This window comes from Rhipicephalus microplus, chromosome X (assembly GCF_043290135.1).
Source record: "Rhipicephalus microplus isolate Deutch F79 chromosome X, USDA_Rmic, whole genome shotgun sequence".
Taxonomy (NCBI): domain Eukaryota; kingdom Metazoa; phylum Arthropoda; class Arachnida; order Ixodida; family Ixodidae; genus Rhipicephalus; species Rhipicephalus microplus.
Window position 1 is genome coordinate 353,855,938 of NC_134710.1, and position 20,954 is coordinate 353,876,891.

Sequence of the window (20,954 nt, forward strand, 5' to 3'; positions counted from 1 at the left end):
AAAGCAGCAGCAGCAACAACCACAAGAGAAACCCACTCAATCTTCCTTGGCGGAACAGCAGCAGCAACAGCAACAAAGCGTATCAATATTGAACGGCGACACTGTGGTGACGATAGTCATTCTGAAAGAAGCCGTAAAAGAAATAGTTCCCTACATCGTTGAACAGGTCATGGGGCAGGTAGACAGAAAACTCGACGTGTTGGAAAGATAATTCAAGCGCAACAGATAGAACTCACGAAGGCGTTGAGAAAGCATACCAATAGCAGCCACATAAGGGAAAAAGCAGATAAGGCATACATTAGGCCGGGCCTACTTAATATGACACAAGAAGATACTGACAATGGATAAGCGACTAAGAAAAACAACGGAAGAGTGTGACATATGGCAGTGAAACTGCCGGGGATTCCGACGAAAAAAGGAACAGCTTTCACAGCTGGTGGCCATGCAGCCGAGGCCACCTGCTGTGATAGCTCTCCAAGAGGTGGGAATAAGGCCAAGCATGCAGGGTTATGACACTCATGGTGAAGCTGTGAATAATAACAACGAATGGAGAGTGGCGACATTAGTCCACAAATCCATAACCGCAATACAGCATAAACCAATAGAAGGAATCGAAATCTCACATATCATTTCGGAAATCCTATATAAAGAGAAAAAAAAGAAAAGCATTTTCATCCTGAACATTTATAGCCCACCTCGACAGAGAAAGGCAACTTTCGACAAACTATTTGAAGATTCAGCTAAACTAGCGAAGCAGAACACGCTAATAGTTGTGGGGGACTTCAATGCAAAAGACCCAAGCTGGGGATACCTCACTCAGGATGCCCAGGGCAGAAACATAGCCCAGCAAATTGAAATTACAGGTATGACATTCCTGACGAATCCAGCATTGCCAACAAGACTAGGAAACAGTAACTCCAGAGACACGACACCCGATCTAACTATGTGCAAAAATTGTCAAGAGGTGGAATGGCACAACACTCTAGAAAATCTAGGCAGTGATCATTACATATTATGCACCACTATACACACAGATCAGATACGTAAAAAGATTGGCGTTGCCAAATTAACTAATTAACATGCGTTCAGAAAATCACTGGAACAAAGGTTGACTGCCTCAGATATATCAAGCTTGAGTGATTGGTGTGACGAAATAAGGCGTCAAAAAGAAAGGTACAGTAAAGAAATTACGCGATCAAGCAATGCCCCTGAGGTCGACTCACACCTACTACATCTTTCGGAAGCAAGAAGAAGCCTTACCAAAAGATGGAAAAGACAGACACGTAACCGTTAATTGAAAGAAAAAATCAAAGATATCACCCAGCGCGCAGAGGGTTACGCCAATCAATTAGCTGCAACTAATTGGGCCAATTTCTGTGATTCACTCCATGGAACGCTGAGTACGGCCAAAACATGGAACATACTGAAAACCATGATAGACCCCACGAAGACAAAATTTAAAACAGTAAAGCCGTTGAGCGATTGCTGCACTTATACCCAGGTACAAAAGAGGACCTCATTCAAGCCATGCATATAAAATGCTTTGGGGAAGACGGAGCGACGCCTTCATATCAAGGAAGGTATAAAGGATCACCGCAACCTGATTTAGACAAGCCTTTTACGGACGCTGAGATAAGAGCAGCCATATTTAGTAACAAGAAGAACACAGCCGCGGGTGCAGATAAAATCACAAATGGTATGATCAGGAACCTAAATGACGAAGGCATTGAAGCTCTCACTAAATACATAAACAAACATTGGCTGGCTGGAACTGTCCCACCAGAATGGAAACATGCGATTGTGGTCATGGTGCCTAAACCAGGAAAAAAACTTGCCATTGAGAACATGAGACCTATCTCGCTCACGTCCTGCTTAGGAAAAATCTTTGAAAAACTGGTGAACACCAGGCTCCTCAACCATCTCGAGAAGAACAACCTCATGCCCTAAACTATGTTTGGCTTTTGCTCACACCTTTCTACGCAAGATGTTCTACTACTTTTAAAAGAACAAGTATTAATGGACATCTCTAAGGTTGGGGAAAACGTCGTTATGCAGTTGACATGAAGGGAGCCTTTGATAACATCAGTCACAAAGCAATACTAGAAGGTCTGGAGGAAGCTAACTGTGGAGAACGAATGTTCGACTACGTCAAAAGTTTTCTTAGTAACAGGACTGCAACAATCAAGCTGGGAGATTACGAATCCGACATCATTAAACCTCCAAACAAAGGAACACCCCAAGGAGCGGTCATTTCACCGACACTTTTCAATGTCGCCATGACAGGCCTTGCTGGAAAACTCAAAGATATTGCCGGTCTACAACATGCGATATATGCAGACGATATTACGGTATGGACAACCACAGGCAGTCTAGCAGAAAAAGAAGATAGGTTACAACAGGGAGCTAACACCATAGAATAGTACGCAAGGATACGGGGTCTTCAGTGCTCAGCCGAAAAGTCAGAGCTCATTCGCTTCACGAAGAGAAAAACACGGAGGGTCGACCCGAATCTAAAGTTGGAAGTCAAGCTCGACGGAAATGTCATTCCGGAGAAAGATACCGTACGCATACTAGGAATGTGGCTTCAAGCTAATCAGAGATGTCTGCACACACTAAATCAACTCAAAACATCTGTACAGCAGATCTCACGCATGATCTCGCGAATAACAAACAACCATAAAGGCATGAGAGAACAAGATACCCTAAAATTGGTCAAAAGCCTCGTCATCAGTCGCAATACATACTCGCTTCCATGTCAAATTATGAACAGGGAAGAGAAGGAAAAAGCAAACCAAATAATTAGAATGGCCTACACGAAAACCCTGAGATTACCGCGGAATACTTCAAACGACAAGCTGCTGGCGCTTGGTCTTCATAACACAATTGAAGAATTATCCGAGGCCCAGTTACTAGCGCAAGAAAATCGCCTTTTCCAGACCCCAACGGGCAGAGCAGTCCTAACAAAACTAGGGCGCTATACTTTATTACAAACACACCAAGAAACTAAAGAAGTACCACGCGAATTCAGAAAATGGTACACCGTATTGCCAATACCAAGCAACATGGATCCTACTCTGCATGCTGGAAGAAGAAAGGCAAGGGCTGACTACATAGACAAAAAGACAAGATTTTTGAACACACGGCCAGATTCACTGACGCCGCGCCTTATCAGACCAATGCAAAGAGATATGTGTGTGTAGCCACCGACCATAGAGGGAAAATTAAAGCCTGCGCTTCAATAGATCAGGCGTCGACAACACAAGCAGAAGAAGTTGCCATAGCACTCGCCATAAAAGAGGGATGGACGCGAAACGCTCCATTAACAATCATTTCAGATTCGCAAAAAGCTTGCAGAAACTATCTAAAGGGCAAAATTGTAGCACAAGCACTCCGTATATTGGTTGGGCCAGGATGGGACCCCACAGTGAAATACGTACAGGCTGTGACTTGGGCACCGGGGCACGAGGGTGTGACAGGGAACCTGCGCGCGGATGAGGTGGCTCGAGGCTTCACAAATCACCGAGCCACTCAAGCCAATGCAAGTGATGACCCTACACCCCTGGACCCTTGCTTCGCAACAATTTTAAAGTACTACAGAGAAAATAGGCAGCTGTATCCACGTCCTCACAGCAAGCTCAGCGCTGCGGAGGCAACAGCGCTAAAAAAAATACAGACTAACACTTACATAAATCTGCACACTCTTCACCTGATCTACCCCACGGCGTACAGAGATATGTGCCCGTGGTGTGGAGCCACCCCAACACTGTTTCACATCACGTGGGAGTGTGCAGAGCACGACGAAGAGCACGACACCACTGGCACGTGGGAGAAATGGGAGGCGCTGCTGTCTAGCCCAGCCTTAGTGGATCAGCTACGACTGATCCAAAGAGCTGAACGGATGGCTCGCGCCAGTGGGGCCCTGAAATAGGGGCACCACCCTACCGGACAGACTTCGCTCTCCACCCCGTATATTCTTCGGGGCACCGGAGTTCAAGCCTGTCTGGAGATGTATATAATAAAGTTTTGTACTACTACTACTACTTAACTCAGCATTGTGTTGAGTGGCGTGTGTCTTGTACAAGCCTTACATTTTATGATGATCCCATCGAATGCTACCACATGCATTGCTTCCCACGTATGGCAGAATGATCCTTCCATTTGTTTTTGTTTTTGAAGAGAACCTGACAATATGAGTGTATGCTAGAATGAAACAGCCTTCTGAACAAGCATAAAATTACGCCCTCTTATTTTTTCTTTCTTTCAGCAAGGATCTTTAATGCTGTAAACATTTTCGAAAGCTGGGAGTCACCTATTATGTCAGCAGGCTTCATAGCTGTAGATACATTTTTCTTCATAAGGTAAGTTTTCTATATTACTTATTTTAACGCGACAGCGTCAAAGAGCTTGTTTCGCAGAAATTTCGGTGTTGGTGCTGGCGTCAGCGTTGCTGTCACTGGATAGCGAAAAACCAACCTGGCCTTGACTGAAAAAATTGTGAAAGATGCAAATAAATAATAAAAAAATATCCGGGTGCAGTGAGCATCAAACCCCGGCCATTTGCGTGATAAGCAGGCGTTCTTCTAAAGAGCCATGCATCTGCTTGAAAATACAATGAAACCAACTTCCTCTGGATAGATATGCAGTGGAAATAACACTCCTGCTTTACAAACACACGTATTCTGTATACACACTTCACAATACAACATATAATATCAAAGTAATTATGCGCGGTACAAGCGTGTAATGCCATCAGGCGAGAGAACATGTGATTATCCTAGCAATTCCGTGGTTTGAAGCCGGGCAACTATTACCAAAGGCACATACGTTGCTGAATGTATTCTCTTAAGACAATGTGGTGAGTGCATAGCAAGTTCGAAAACACTTCAGGCGCACAATTGCTCGTAGTTCAGAGCAAGCTACCCATTACACAAATGGCCGCCAATGTGAAAGCTTTACTAAAACAAGCTCCCTTTAACTCCTATTGGTTACATTGTAGTAAGCCACGATTTATATTCTCGAGTAACCTCATACAAAAACGTGCTTTATCCTCCTTTATATAATACGTCCTAACCAGAAAGTGAAGCTTGTCTTTAAAGAAACGTTTAGGCTGTACTATGCATTGTTTCACTAACAACAACGAATTTTAAAGTCACCTTAAGAAGAGAAAGCAGCTAGAAAATTCCAGCGCACACCTCATGCAGAGAGCATGCACGAAATAAACATAGATAGGACGAGCGCAGACTAACAAAGGTCCCAGCTGAACACTTAAAGTGCGCTGTTAAAACAGAACGAAAGACGCATGAAGCGAGCGCACAAGTATACGCCGCACAAGCGCGAACAACTGCTAAAATTCTTCTTGCGTTCTCTGTCAGCAGCGCTCTCTTATGGTAAACGCGGTCGCGGCAAAAAGCTTAGTGACTTATGTCTTCTGCAGAATTACGAGTCTTATAAGCCCACGCGCAGGAAAGACCACGCTCCGTGGAGGTGGTGCTTCGTGAAGACGACAACATTTAGAGGGCGCTCAACGCCAGCACGTCGCACCATCCCGCCACTGATAACAAAAACACGCTTAAGTTTCGAAGCTCAAAAAATTGCCAAACGGTGGGCGGTGTGCACGCATGCATAGCTTGCCGTTAGCGTTACCCACAAAACGCGGTCCATGGCGTAGTGTTTAGCGCCACGCCCTGGTAATTAACTGGTTTGTAAGTTTAATTCCACGCGACAAAGTCTTGCCTTCTGGTTGTTTTTTTTTCTGCCATTTATTTGTAAATATTTTTCTAAGTAACTTTTTTGACGGAAGTACGTCAGTGGAGCCGTGGTGGACCTCGGCATAAAACACTTTCGGGTTGATAAAATGTATGCACTAAGTTGTTGAAGTAGTCACTAGGCTGGATATAGTTTCGCGTTCATTATTTAAAGGCGACACTCAAGTGTCCTCGACATTTGTTGGAATTTCTATGGTTTTGTTTTGTTGTGTACATCTGCGAGAGCGACATTTACTGTATTAGGTATGCGATGATGCTATATAAACTTTTATTTTGTTCACTTCTGAGTTTGTCGTGTACTCTTGCAAAGTGCTTGTTGTCCTCTACTGTGCCCCGCCGCGCTGGTCTAGTGACTAAGGTACTCGGCTACTGACCCGCACGTCGCGGGTTCGGATCCCGGCTGCGGCGGCTGCATTTCCGATGGAGGCGGAAATGTTGTAGGCCCGTGTGCTCAGATTTGGGTGCACGTCAAAGAACCCCAGGTGGTCGAAATTTCCGGAGCCCTCCACTACGGCGTCTTTCATAATCATATGGTGGTTTTGGGACGTTAAACCGCACATATCCATCAATTGTCCACTACTGTGAAACCAATGATTTCATAATTTTCCAGGGAACTCATTTCGAAGCTTATGCTATGTCACAAACTGCAGAGAGATAGAGGGAATTTGTCACAGTTCTTTGACTTTAGTTATTGCCACTGTATAGCACTCTGCATTGGGCTTAATCTTTACAAAATCACGAATGAAATTGGGGAAACCTTCAGGTTCATTTTCAAGGGTTGAATGCGGTTGCAAAATCTTGTAGCTTGCACATACTTCAACAACCTAATGTGTACTTTCTAAATGCGAATCATTTCATAGCGACTTTTGGCGACTATCTATCTATCTATCTATCTATCTATCTATCTATCTATCTATCTATCTATCTATCTATCTATCTATCTATCTATCTATCTATCTATCTATCTATCTATCTATCTATCTATCTATCTATCTATCTATCTATCTATCTATCTATCTATCTATCTATCTATCTATCTATCTAGCCGCCCGAGGCTTTTAACTGTCCTGGCCGTTTCGATAATCGTGTCAATACCAAAATTGGTATGGCATGACGTGAGTGTATGACGAGCATAAGTTTTAACACGAAAATCATGGCATGCATGTCATGAGTGTCATGAATTACGTTTCATGGTCTTCCAGCTCTTTCGGGGGTTTCGTTCACAAGACATATTGCAAAACTGATATGGTATGATATGACTGCACGGCAAGAATAAGTGACAGAACCTAACGTGGAAATCATGACATGCAAGTCATGTAAGTCATTACTACACGCCACGCTTATGGTGCGCTCGCGGTCGTTTCGCTAGCTTGACATATACCAAATTTTGTATTACGGGACGTGAATAGATGCAAACGAATATGACGGGTGCGAATATAATTAACATGAGCAGCGTGTCATGCAAGAAGATGACTTCATGCCAAGCTCATAATGCGCTTGCCGGCGTGTCGCTAGCTTCACATGTACCAACCAAATTTGGTATTGCGGGGCGCGAAGGGACGACAAAGGTATATGACACGTCCAAACATGACAATCATCATATGGATGCCATGTAAAACATGAGTACATAATACGCTCATAGCGCGCTCACCGTCGTTTCACAAGCTCCGCATATGTCAAATTTGGTATTACGTGACGTGATAAATACACGGCACGTAATACAGGTAAATACAGGTAAATACACGTCCAAATATAATATTCATTATAAGCACGTCATGTACGAAATAATCTACGTCCGCTGCGTAATGTTGTGATATCAACCGTAATATCAATATTAAGCGTAATATCAACCTTCCTCATTCGTGTTTCGCGTATCATCCATTCCCTCTGTACGTGAGATCGGCCGATCTTTATTGCATTGTGCTACTCAAGAAGCTTATACAGTGAAATACTACAATGTAATCGATGAATATAAAGGTGGCTTCCGTCAGGGAAGCTTTCGAATGTGGCTGCATCTGCGTATTGGGCAGCGTGCTTTAAACCGATGTAATTGGTATTGATGCGCGTGAATCATTTTCGAGCTTTCCACGTACCCTCTACGTTGTCTTAGGGAAGTACGCGCAGTAACATGGTGCCTTTTTGAAATGGGTTGCTGGCTTTAAGCCATTAGATACTTATAATATTAGTCTGTCCTGACGCCCAATAGCAATGTATACGCTTGCACCACTCAATATTACTGTGATACTACGTGTAATTTATAGCCTGCAGTGTGTGTTGGTAAAACATGAATGTTACTTTCACTGCATTTCCAAGCAGAGAAGGTAACTTTAAGGTGTTTCACACGAGATGCCTGGCTCTGTGGTAGAACACCTGCTTGCCGGAGAAATGAACTGCGGGTTCAATCCTACTCCTCACTCTAAACCCAGAAAGTTTTATAATTTATTTCATTCGCATCTGGATTAATATTTCAGCCACTATTTTCTCTCGTAATCAACGATGCCGATGGCTATGGTGACGTCAACGCCGAAACTCCTGCCAAACGAGCTATTCAACGCTATTGCGTTAAAACTCAACACGCAGAATGCATGTGGATGCACTGAAATTTCACCGAACAGCTATCAACACAGATAACTTGAATGCTCCGCCACGTGGCCTCGACCCGCTTCGACTGACGCCAGCGATGTGAAACGTGGGACACGGAATTTTCACTGCAGCTAAAGATATATGAAAGGCGGGTTAATTTCACAGGTAAATTTTGGTTTCACATCTCCTTGACTGATGCGTTCAATGCAGTCCTTCGGTAAGTCCAATTCCGTCACGTTTCGCTCCTGGCTACATTTTCACGCGTTCTCAAGCAATTGATGTCTGAATGCTTATTTTGGCAATTAACCAATGCGTACTAGAGCTCACACGTCGCGATAAGAATCAAGGCAACAAATTTTATTAGCATCCGTGATAACGTAGCCACGAGAGAAGCAGGGAAAAAATGGACCAGCTGAGTGAGAGCATTCCACCCACCGGGTATGCAGAAGTCCTACAGATAATAACTAGTAAAATCCATCCACGATCTATCTATCGACAGCTTTGGTAAAAAAGCCATGTCTTACGCCTGGTTGCCCTGGTGTCAGTCGAAGCTGGTTGAGACGAAGCAGTGTAGCATTCGAGTTAAGCGTGCTATCGGCTGTAAAGTGAGATATTGGAGATACAAATTAACAAATGTTGAAGTTTTGTTTGCTGCATAAAAATCCACAAACTAGTTGTGATACTGCACACATTTTAGTATTTTAAGTTCCATGTTTGCGTTTTAATTGTGGCATTTCTAGCTTTATAATAGAATTGACCTTCAAAGATAATCAAAAGAAGAGGTATCTGGTACACAACACTTTGTTTTCTTTGAATCATTCTTGTTTTAGGATCTTGTTTTTTTCTTCTTCTCGCAACCTGTAGTGTGGTCTCTCATTGCAACTTTCGTCATGTGGTTGATTGTTTTCAATAATTCGAAACAATTTAAATTTAGTATTATTCATCTTCCCTGAAATTGCAATGTCTACTGAGTAGTTGGCAAGTTTTGAATCTTGTCCAGTACTCTTTAAAACAGTGCCTTATTTTATTTTGACTGCGGTAAGCAGTTGACTGACATGTGTGTTCCTGCTTAAATACTCCTTGAACCATACAAAAAACGATCTTTTTTTCCTAACAGGTGCTTTCAAATTACCATCAAATTGCACAGTTTAACTACTGAAGTATTTCCTTAGTAACGGTTCATAATCTTAGGGTAAATATTTGCGGCAGTTACAGACAAAGTCGATGGTTTAGTTTCCGACGCTTCACAGGGCACATAATACACATGCAAATTAAAAGACAACAAGACGTAATTTATTTATTTACAAATACTGCAGGCCCTGTTCGGGCCAAAGCAGGAGTGCGTAACAAATGTCAGTGACAAAACAGAATAATAAACTATAAGAAAAATATAATACTATGTACGAAAATAAGAAGATTCTCCACATCAAGGAAAATATAAAAAATACATAGCAATGATGGCATTCACACCGAAATACAAAAAATCTCAGCACTAATGAGGAACCTAATTTAGTGCATATTAAAGATCAAGTGTTAGGTCATTGACGAGATGGGCGAACGATTGTGTCGTGTCCGCATTAACGGGGGACACCCTGCTTTAATCTTAGATGACAGAGAGAGAGACAATGAGAGAGTCCTTTATTTATTAAAGGCTGAAATCTTTTTCTCATAGGGTAGAGTCTTAGTTCAGCGTTCCATCGACTTACGCTAATCTAATTGGCAGGAAAGGAATGAAGCTAGACCACTGTCATTCAAGAAAGTTATTGCTTCAACTAAACAGTGTTTCTTTATTCAAATATTGCATTGCTTCTATAATTTTAGATTTCACTCGCGTGAGAATTCCTGTCATCGACCTCAAAATTTTGCCTCATATGCTTCTGGAGCTTGACTATTTTTTAAACCGCGCTAACTAATATAAATGTCGTAGAACAGCTTGAAATACTGGACAGACGTGACTTCTGCCGTCTTTTTTTGTCCCTGTCTCTTAGCACCATTAAAAGAACCAAATGTCAAAAGATGCAAATCAAATAACTGGCGTCACCTGGTTCTCTGCTTTCATGAGGTCATACTGGCGGCGTTATTTTAGTTAGTGTTTACTCATTTCATTCAATATTTTGCCAGAAGTTAATGAAAAAACATCTAGGTTGCAACTTTTTGGCTGCATAAAGCTGTCAGTTGCGCTTTTGGATTATTTTATTTAGCCTGGCACTTCTTTGCAAAGAAAGAACTAAACAGTGCACGCTGCTAATTCTTCTTACATTTCTGCTATGATTTTTTTCTTTTTAGTGGATATGTCTTATACCTTAATCTCAACAAGCAGAAACGCAGCCGCGTCATTGTGGCGGTCGTCGCCATTCTAAGGCGGTTTCTCAGGTAAGCTTGCACAAAAAAACGCAATTCGCTACTTTAGTTTTCTCGTATTTAGAAGGTTACATGAAATAAATGTTATGCGAAGCATGTGGAAGGGAGGTTAAGGATGTGTACTTTTTTACTGAACTTTACGGAATTACGCTAAAGCAATGCAGAATTTTTTTTCGGGCCGACATATGTTGAACAGCAGCATATTCCTTATATTAACCGGTTCTTTACAGTATAGCCTAATGATACCAACAGCAACATGTATAATAGCAACACCACAAGCGGTAAGCTGATTTTCCGCACTTATGCTCGCAAAAATAGAACCCTGGGTAGTGCTACGTAGAATATAGATCCAATGCAGAGCGCTTAAGCACACGCTTGACGTTATTCTGACGTGGCACTTGTATTGTAGGAGTGCTTATATAAGGTTTATAAATTTAGACAGGTTGCACTGCAACCACAAGTCACGTTTCAGAAACATTGCTCATACACAACGTCTTTTCCGCAAATAGTTTCGAGATCTGGCTTGCATATTTGGTTGAATACTGTGTTGCCAAACAGAATACTTGAGCGCTATTTGTGTTGAGATGATCAGACTTATTGTATGCATTTGTCATGTCAACACGGCCGATGTCATTATTTAGTGCTCTCACATTTATTTACGAATGCGTGCTTTCGCCACTTGTGAGTAGGTATATACTTCCTGCTTTTGATGCGCTGCCAGGAAATACAGGCCAGAAAACAACAAGGTACAACACATGGTGTTGTGCAAAGAACTATTTTATTTTAAGCGTGGACAGACTTATGCAGGATGAAGAAGGAACACGAAGAAAAAAAGGCAGGGTATAATTCAGTGATGCATGAATAACAGTGCAACAAAAAAGAAAGAACAAACATATCAAGTCGTCCAACAATGTATGTAGTCGTCGGGTCAACACAGTCGATGTCAGTTTTTCTTAGTAGTCTCGCATTTAAACTACCAAGGCGTGCTGTCGCCACACGTGGGCAGATATCGACTTTGTGCACTTGATGCGCTTTCGGGCAATACAGACCAGAAAAAAACGAGGTACAGGACATGGTGATTCGCAAGCAACTATTTTATTTCAAGCATGGGCGGACTTCGGCAGGCCAAAGAAGGAACACGACCAAAGGGCGTCGTTGTAAATTTTTTTGGGGAGGCCGAGCGACAGACTGCTTGCGCGCCCTTTACTGACATGCATAGAAACTGCTTCGGTAATTTTCCCTTCTGTCTGAGCTAAAGGTTGCGCGAAAACTTTTGTGTCACAACACGTCGCCCTTCACTTACATTCTGTTCATTCCGCTTACATTTTGCACCATTAAGAATAACCTGAACGAAGCTTGCTTCCCTCGAGTGAAGCAAGCTGCGCTTATAGTAAAATTAAGGGCGACATCAGTTAGTAAAGAACTAGGCTTGAATAGCTTGCAAAGGGTATAACTGACCCCAAAGAAAAAAGGCTTTGTTCTTTTTCACAGCTAAGACGAAAAGACCTGGCGCTCCTTTCAGGTGAATACACAGTCAGTAAGAATGGGTCTTGGTAGTTGAAACTTAGCGGACACGTTCAGAAACACCTCGATGGTTTAGAACTGAATGATACGTTTCACGTAAAAAGCTGAAGTCAAACCATAATGTTTCTGAAAAATAACTAATCATTAGGCGATGTTTTCTCCTTAGATGTGGAAGATTACATTTATTCAATTCACCAGAAAGACTTTTCAGGGCAGTTCAATCATGAATAGAGCAAATGTGGTCTTGGATTTACAGGATAATCGTGAAATCAGCGCAGAAAACTTCCTAGATATGTTGGAATTTCTTTTCAGTGTCACTGCTGTCTCCTTTGAAACTCAGTATTTTTTTTTCGCAGAGGTTAAGAATTTGCATTGGGTCATGTTTAACGCCAGTGTTAAGTGAAATAGTTTGAGCTGAGGTTGATACATGTTAAGATAAGGCATTACACGTAGCAAGGATTTTACGTACAGGGGGCGGGGGAAGAATTCAAAAGTTTTCAGGCCACTAACCTATGTGTTTCTATGAAACATGGCCAAGGAAACTTTTTAGTAGCACTGTACTATTGGTATGTTGATGATTTTAGATTGTCTTGGCAAAATAGCCAGATGTTTTGTTGCAACAGCGAGTGCCTCTGGATTTAAACGAGTTTAACGAACACGCGAATGGGCTTAAGTTCACGATTGCCACACCTGTTGATTACGGGCTTTATTATCTTAATATCTTTTCAAGCGTTCTTAACAGCCGTGTCTGTTGGATTTACTGACCACGTGTGCCAAACCAGCTTTTATTCTTTGACTAAGCACTTTTCATGACATAAAAAAGAGTGACTACTTCTACACGCCTGGATTCAGAGATAAAGAAATTTGTTTTTTACACGATGAAGGGGAGGTTTGACCTGCAAATTTCGTGCCTCTAATATTCTGGTTATCCCAGCGACGCATTGGCTTCCATAGCAGAGGCACTGTTAGAAAAAGAATAACGGCGAGAATTTCAGGGCAAAGGTAGGATGTCAAGAAAATAACACGAGACCCGTTGTTATCACCTACTCGAACGCGTCTCGCTATTCTCAGATATGACGTCTCAGTAGTCCTTTTAGCTGCATGTAAATTATCTCACATTTGTAGGCGTGTTAAGAAAGCTGGTGAGCTGAAATATTGCTATCACATAAAGCATGAGCATCTTTTTGAGCGAGTGTGGCGGGGATGTGGTGTAACACGTTAAGCTTCCGTAACATGTACACAGGCCAAACAGGCAGATGTATTAATGTCTGCTGACAAGAACATGCGTTTTCAATTGAAAATGGCATTGGTTCTCATCTTCTGTTCTATTGCAATTTATGTACATCTGTACCATTGTTTACTTCCACTAAGATCTGAAAACGAAGGTGTGATGCTGCATGTAGCAAGAAAGTTAGCTGACGTTTGCTATATCAAATTGTTCGACAGAAGGTGTGTCAGCTTGCCATCGATCATTTCGCACGACAGTGAACTTCTTTTCGTTCGGTTTTTTTTTTGCAAGATAGCTTTTGATACTGGCGTTTTGCGCATGAGCGTGTTCTTATTTACATAGTGTGTCCTTTTGATAATATATCAGTTGGTAGTACCTGTGCGCTTACATTTGCTCTCTAGTCTCCATCTCCATCCTGTGTTGCTCAATTTCCTGTAATATCACTGCGTACCGACTCGGCGAGAAACCAGTTGCAATCACACGTGTTTCATTTCCACATACCATGGCCCGAGGTATACGGGCGTGTGCCACACGCGTCTATAGGAATAGTTCTGACGACTTACGCGACGGAATTTTTAAGGTAATCATGTCATTACCAGCTAGACATATGCGTCAAACTCTCTAACCTTCCCGTACTATTTTCTAACCTTCCGTACTAAAGATAGATAGATAGATAGATAGATAGATAGATAGATAGATAGATAGATAGATAGATAGACAGATAGATAGATAGATACATAGATAGATAGATAGATTGATTGATTGATATGTGGGGTTTAACGTCCCAAAACCACTATATGATTATGAGAGACGCCGTAGTGGAGGGCTCCGGAAATTGAGACCACCTGGGGTTCTTTAACGTGCACCCAAATCTGAGTACACGGGCCTCTAGATAGATAGATAGATAGATAGATAGATAGATAGATAGATAGATAGATAGATAGATAGATAGATAGATAGATAGATAGATAGATAGATGTGCTCAAAGCCCGTGCAGCTCACTGAAAAAGGTTTCGCATTCAACATATGGTGCCCTTCATTCGTAGTGAGTCAATTCAATGCCGTAAGAATATTACAAATTCACCCAGTGGGTGTTGTTAACAAAATATATTATTTATTGGGGTAAACGCTATTGATTACACAGGCGAAGTCGTTTTTCTATTAACATATCTAAGTTATTTGAGCAGGAAAGATCACTGAGTCATTGGCCACGTCACAAAATCTTAGTAGCTAATTGTTTAGCTATATACTTTATGGTTAGTATGGCGTTCTTATATATTATTGTTTTTACTGCTGAGTTTGTAAGTCATGCCGATAATATACAAATGCGCAATGCAACAACAATGCGATGATAATATTTAGTAACGTGGGGGACAAAGCACATGTCTTTCGTTTTAGTTTGTGCTGCAATACAGTGAAATGTTTCCGAAAAAAGACTTATAACATTCTCATACCAAACGATTCCCGTTGCTAAAAACAAAAACTCTAAGAAATACCCTTGAACTCATAGGCGCATGTCTAGTTCATTGGGAAATATATGATGTAAGATACCTTTGGTCTAGTTTGTGGTATTAAGATTGTTGCAGATGGCTTTATTTCTATGCCTCCTGATGCGAGGTTGAGCATGAGGTTGTACTCGGGTCAGTGATATCACAATGATGCGAGCCAATGGGACCCTATAAAGTTGGCATGGTGAGCTTGTGGCGAGGGCATGCGTGTGCAAATGAACTCTCCGTACGTCGCTTTTTTATCGCACGTAATTGTTGCGGCTTTTGAATTGTCATCATTGGCTCCACGAGAGAGATACATAAGCAAGGAAAGGCACAGATTTTAAACAGACGCACGTCACATTTCCTACTCAAGGCTGGGGTAAGAAATAAAGGTTACAAAAAAAGATATAAAAATATAGAGTGGCGAACGGAATCACAGTCCCACTTGGGAAATTGCATCCACTCGACAGGCAGTCACACATATACGCATATCTGTTCACTTTAGGCATTTGAGTGACACTCTCGCTGTCTTTCGCGCCTTTGAAGCACATCTACATGGTTTTAAAGTGTAATTTAAAGAAAATGGAATCGAGCCCAGTTAGTTCAAAAGCATCAAGAGCAGGAATCATTGGGTGTCTTAGGAAGTGCAAGCTAGCTTGCATAGTATGTGTTCAGTAGTTTCTTATGTTCTTCAAGAGTAGCATGTTGAGGTGTACGCAACACCTATTTGAAATAAGTGCTTCTTTGTAAAGGCCACAACCAAGCGGATTCGGCAGAACAGAGTTGCATCGAAGTGCGAAGTTTGTGATGCTAGCGAAATCTTCATTAAAGCATCAACTTCATGCAGCTGACATATTTTAAAGCTAGTAGTTTCACTAGGTTATTGAAGCATAGTAAAACTTTTCTTCTGGGGTGCTCTCCAAGTGGTTCGAAGGCAACATAAGTGATACTGTCACTGGAAGGAGAAGACGTGCGTTTAGAAGCAACTAATGCACCGCCGAGTAAAGGTAAAGGACATGTTCATTTCACCTATTCAAGTCTCAGAATTGACACCTATGTCGATGCTCGTTTTGAAAAGATGTCTGGTGACCCTCCTTCGAAACTCTTCTGCCGTATCGAGTTCTTGCCTTTCATGAAGCAAGGTGAACGGTGCAAAACTTAGGTTGCCGTTACTGTGAAGCAATTTGAAGGCCGCGCCGTGTTATTAGTCTGAATATTCTAATAATTTTTTCAAGCGGTTAGCAAAGCACTTGTGGATGCGTCATTGATTATTTTAATACGGTGTCGTACATTTATCCAGTCGTAAATTTTCCGGATATTTATTGTATACTAATTGAATGGAACGCGATCTTTCATGTTTAGTGTCAAAGTGCATTATTTTCGATGAGAGTGATCAATTACATTAGAAAGTTTTTGTTGCACCTGTGATAGTACTTTACAGGCTTCAGGGAAAGAAATATAATCGCCTATCTATCTCCAGACATCAATCGCATCAATTCTGATGTCTTGAAGTCTGTCTTTTATCTGTGTTTGCAAGTGCTGCCTGTTTATAATGAATATCTGCCAACTAGCTCAGCTCTTTTTCACTCTAAGCTTTCATGACGTAAGGGATGGGCATGACTTGCTCTTTATGCCGGCACCTGCCAGTTATGTTGCTCACACACTCATGTATGTCATCTTACGCCAATATTGGGGTGCACGCAGCTCTTTCTCTCTCTCTCTCTCTCTATATATATATATATATATATATATATATATTGTGAAGACATTTATTAGCCATTTAGGACAGTGACAAGAGAGCGTGAAGAACCATCCAGCGATCGGCACAGCAACGAACCGAAGCATGAGCCGGGAGAGCCGGGCGTTGGCGATGCTGCTTGCTGCAGGCACATCTTTTTCTTCACAATCGCCCCCGCTGAAGAAGGGGCCATCCTGGCGACCTTAGAAGTTTCAGGGAGAGGCTCGTGATGCGGTTTCAAGCGGGAAACATGGACGATGTTACGTGCACGCCAGCACATGTTGTTTGATCGGGAAACTGGCTCAATTAGGTAATCAACCAGAGAGGTTTTCTCTACAATGGCGTAAGGGCCCTCGTACCGGGGGACAAGTTTCGATGAGAGTCTCAGAGTTTAGTTTTGAATGGCAAGCCACACAAGAGACCCTAAGGCATAGCTGGGATTCGGAAGAGAGGTGCTATGGTTTTGTTTCTGGCGTTGCTGCTCGTCCGAGGTAGCGTACGGGTGAGCTGGTGGCACTCTTCGGCTTGTCGAGCAGCATCGGAGATAGGTGGACACTCGGAAGCATCAGGACGGTAGTCAAGTAGAGAATAGATTGTATGGGAAGGCTCGCGTCCGTAAAGAAGAAAGAAAGGGGGAAATCATGTTGTTGCTTGTAGTGCAGTATTATATGCAAATGTGACGTATGGGAGGACACGGTCCCAGTTGATATGATCAGATGCCACGTACATTGAGAGCATATCCCCCAGCGTGCGGTAAAACCGTTCCGTTAGCCCTTTAGTCTGCGGGTGGTATGCTGTCGTTTTCCGATGAATGACGTGGCATTCCGAAAGCAGAGTTTCGACGACCTCGGAGAGGAAAGCGCGGCTTCTGTCACTAAGGATCTCTCGAGGTGCACCATGTCGAAGGATAAAGTGACTTAGAATGAAAGAGGATCCAGAGCGGTAGCGCTCGGCAAGCGGCTGTTTCGGCGTAGCGTGTTAAATGGTCGACCGCCACTATAATCCACCGATTGCCATCTGGTGTCAATAGAAGGGGGCTGTAGAGGTCAACACCAACGCGATCAAATGGCTTGGCAGGGCATGGAAGTGGCTTCAATTCGCCAGTCGCACGTCGCGGTGCTGATTTGCGTCGCTGGCAGTCAGGACAGCACTGCACGAACTTGCGTACAAAATTGTACATGCCGTGCCAGTAATAGCGATGGCGAAGGCGTTTATATGTTTTGAACACCCCAGCGTGGCCACATTGTGGATGGTCATTAAGAGAGGCGCATACTTGCGGTCGTAAAGTGCGTGGAATGACCAGTAGCCACCGGTGGCCATCGGGAGCGTAGTTGCGTCGATGAAGAAGTTTATCGCGGATGGCAAAATGGAAGGCTTGACGTCGGAGAGATTGTGATACCGAAAGGTTGGGTGTGCCGGATAGATATTCGAGAAGTGATGCGATCCGCGGGTCATGACGTTGTTCGGTGGCAATCGAGTCAAGATTTAGCGATCACAATGACTGCAAGCAAGTGTTTCCGCACGTCAAATTTGGTGGTAAAGGTGAGCGGAACATGGCGTTAGCGTCAGAGTGTTTGCATCCGAAGCGGTATACGACGCGAATGCCGTACTCCTGGATGCGGAGTGCTCATCGCGCAAGGCGGCCAGAAGGGTCTTTCAGCGCGGATAGTCAGCAAAGTGCGTGGTTATCAGTTACTAGATCAAATGGGCGGTCGTATAAGTACGGCCGGAACTTTGCAAGCGCCCTCACCAGAGCAAAAGCTCTTTTTCTGTCACGCTGTAATTAGTTTCGGCTTTCGTCAGAGTGTAGCTAGCGTAGGCTACAACTTATTCTGAATAGCCGAGCTTTCGTTGAGCGAGGACAGTACCTAGCCCGACGCCACTGGCATCGGTGTGCACTTCGGTTGGAGCCGTCAGGTCTACGTGGCGAAGAATAGGTGGGGAGGTGAGCAGACGGCGTAGAGTAGTGAAGGCAACGTCACATGCAGGGGACCAGGAGGAGAGGTTCACGTCACCGCGAAGAAGCAGAGTAAATGGTAGCATGATGGATGCAAAATTGCGAACAGAGCGCCAGAAAGAAAGAGCATAGGCCTAAAAAACTGTTTAGTTTCTTCATGGACGTCCGCTTGGGAAATTCTGCGACTGCTCGAAGTTTTGCTGGGTTAGGTAATACGCCGTGCTTGGGCACGATGTGGCCTAGGAATGCGAGGTCGCGTGCAGCGAAGCGGCATTTTTTCAAGTTAAGCTGCAGGCCAGCGTTAGTCGGGCAAGTCAAAACGTGCCTAAGACGAAAGAGGCGCGTAGGAGAGTCATGCGAGAAAACCACGACATCGTCGAGGTAGCAGAGGCCATATTTCATTTGAGGCCACGTAGCGTATTATCCATAAGTCGTTTAAACGTGGCAGGCGCATTACAAAGCCCAAAGGGCATGACGTTAAACACGTATAGTGCGTCAGGTGTAATAAATGCAGTTTTTTGGCAATCGGCTTTAGTCATTGCGATTGCCAAAAGCCAGACCGCAAATCTAGCGACGAGAAGAATTCCGCTCCGTGAAGGGTGTCAATGGCGTCGTCAATGCGCGGCAAATGATATACGTCCTTGCGGGTTATCTTATTCAAACGACGATAGTCGACACAAAATTGGATAGATCCGTTTTTCTTATGCACCAGAACGACAGGAGAAGCCCAGGGTATGTGAGATGGTCAAATGACGTCTCTACGAAGCATATCTTCGACTTGATCGTTGATGACGCAGCGCTCTTCAGTAGAGACACGGGTTAGTCTTTGACAAGTGGCTGGTGTAGGCTGGTGTCAGCATGATGGTTGACTTGCGACGTGCGGCCTAGTTGAGGTTGCGACACATCGAAGGAATTCCGGAACTAATGCAGAAGATATAGCAGGTCGGCATGTTTGGCGGGAGTGAGGGTGTCGGCGATGGCGCTGGAAAACATATCCTTGGACGACTCCTCAAGTCCCGACAGTACTTTTGGGTGGTCGCTGTAGTCATCTGAGACATCAACCAAAGATGAAGGGTCGAGATCCTGCACGCGGCCGAGACATTTCCCTGCAAGCAAAGTGACAGGTGTGGAAAGCGGATTGAGTATCAGCATATTGCTTCTTCCGGCGGTAGGTCAATCGTTGTGATAGGCAGCGGCAGAGCTCGACGACTCGCGAAGGTATCGGAACTCATAAAAAAGACTGTAGCGTCAGTGTAGGCGTTGCACGAAACGGGAACAAGTGCAAAATATTCAGGTGGAATATCGGCATCTTCATGCACGAGCAACTTGGGCGGCTGATGAAGAGCGTCAAGTAATGGGACATCACAAAAGGTTGAAAACTCAACTTCAGCGCGTGTGCAAGTCGATGACGGCATTATGGCGAGATAGGAAGTCGCACCCGAGGATGACGTCAAGCGAACAGTTAGTGAGGACAATAAACTCCACGGTGTATAGAATGCCTTCGATGGACACTCTTGCAGTGCAGGCTGCGGTAGGCGTTATTTGCCCCGCCACGGTGGTATAGTGGCTAAGGTACTCGGCTGCTGACCCGCAGGTCGCGGGATCAAATCCCGGCTGTGGCGGCTGCATTTCCGATGGAGGCGGAAATGCTTTAAGCCCGTGTACTCAGGTTTGAGTGCACGTTAAGGAACCCCAGGTGGTCGAAATTTCCGGAGCCATCCACTACGGCGTTTCTCATAATCATATGGTGGTTTCGGAACGTTAAACTCCACAAATAAATCAATCAATCAGTCGAGTGTTGCTACTTGCTGTGCGCTTGCGGTTCGAAGGGACAGTCCTGAAAGCGGCGTCGTGACTTTGCGTAATAAACAGCAGAGATTATAGCGGCAATAACAAAAACAGTGGCGCCGGTGTCCCCAAGGGCAAAGTACAATAACCTTCAACAGTTACTGCGACTACGTTAGCAGGAGAGGGGCGAGGGCTTTGACAGTTTAAAAATGGCGCAGTTCTTGCCTCTTGAACTGTGGTGCTTAGTTTTCTTGGTCAGAGGGTCTGGGCCGGCGACGCATGGGTGAGGGCAATCGCCGACGAGGAGAGGGTGCGCGCGGCGTCATGAAGTCGGGGTTGTTAGAAGGGTCATAGCGAGGGGACGAGACCGGCTCGTACTGGGCGAAGCGTTGGCTGCCGCGTTGCGACGACCGGGCATAGTCACCGAACGTCTGAGGGCGACGGCGGCAGTAGCAGGCAACGTGGCTGGGAGTGAAGCAGGCGTAACATATCGGTCGGTTATCGGTCGTCCTCCAAGGAT

General features: G+C 43.8%; 1 protein-coding gene and 1 long non-coding RNA gene across 2 annotated transcripts in view; one reads left to right on the forward strand and one right to left on the reverse strand.

The window, feature by feature from the left end:
- The window catches only part of LOC142776345 (uncharacterized), a 266,778-nt gene that overhangs the window by 177,182 nt on the left and 68,642 nt on the right, over positions 1-20,954 (reverse strand). The window lies entirely within an intron of this gene.
- The window catches only part of LOC119161997 (nose resistant to fluoxetine protein 6), a 118,932-nt gene that overhangs the window by 17,928 nt on the left and 80,050 nt on the right, over positions 1-20,954 (forward strand). The window contains exons 4-5 of the mRNA XM_037414484.2: positions 4,265-4,358; positions 10,635-10,721. Of these exons, the coding sequence (XP_037270381.2) occupies positions 4,265-4,358; positions 10,635-10,721 (181 nt within the window). The remainder of the gene's footprint in view (positions 1-4,264; positions 4,359-10,634; positions 10,722-20,954) is intronic.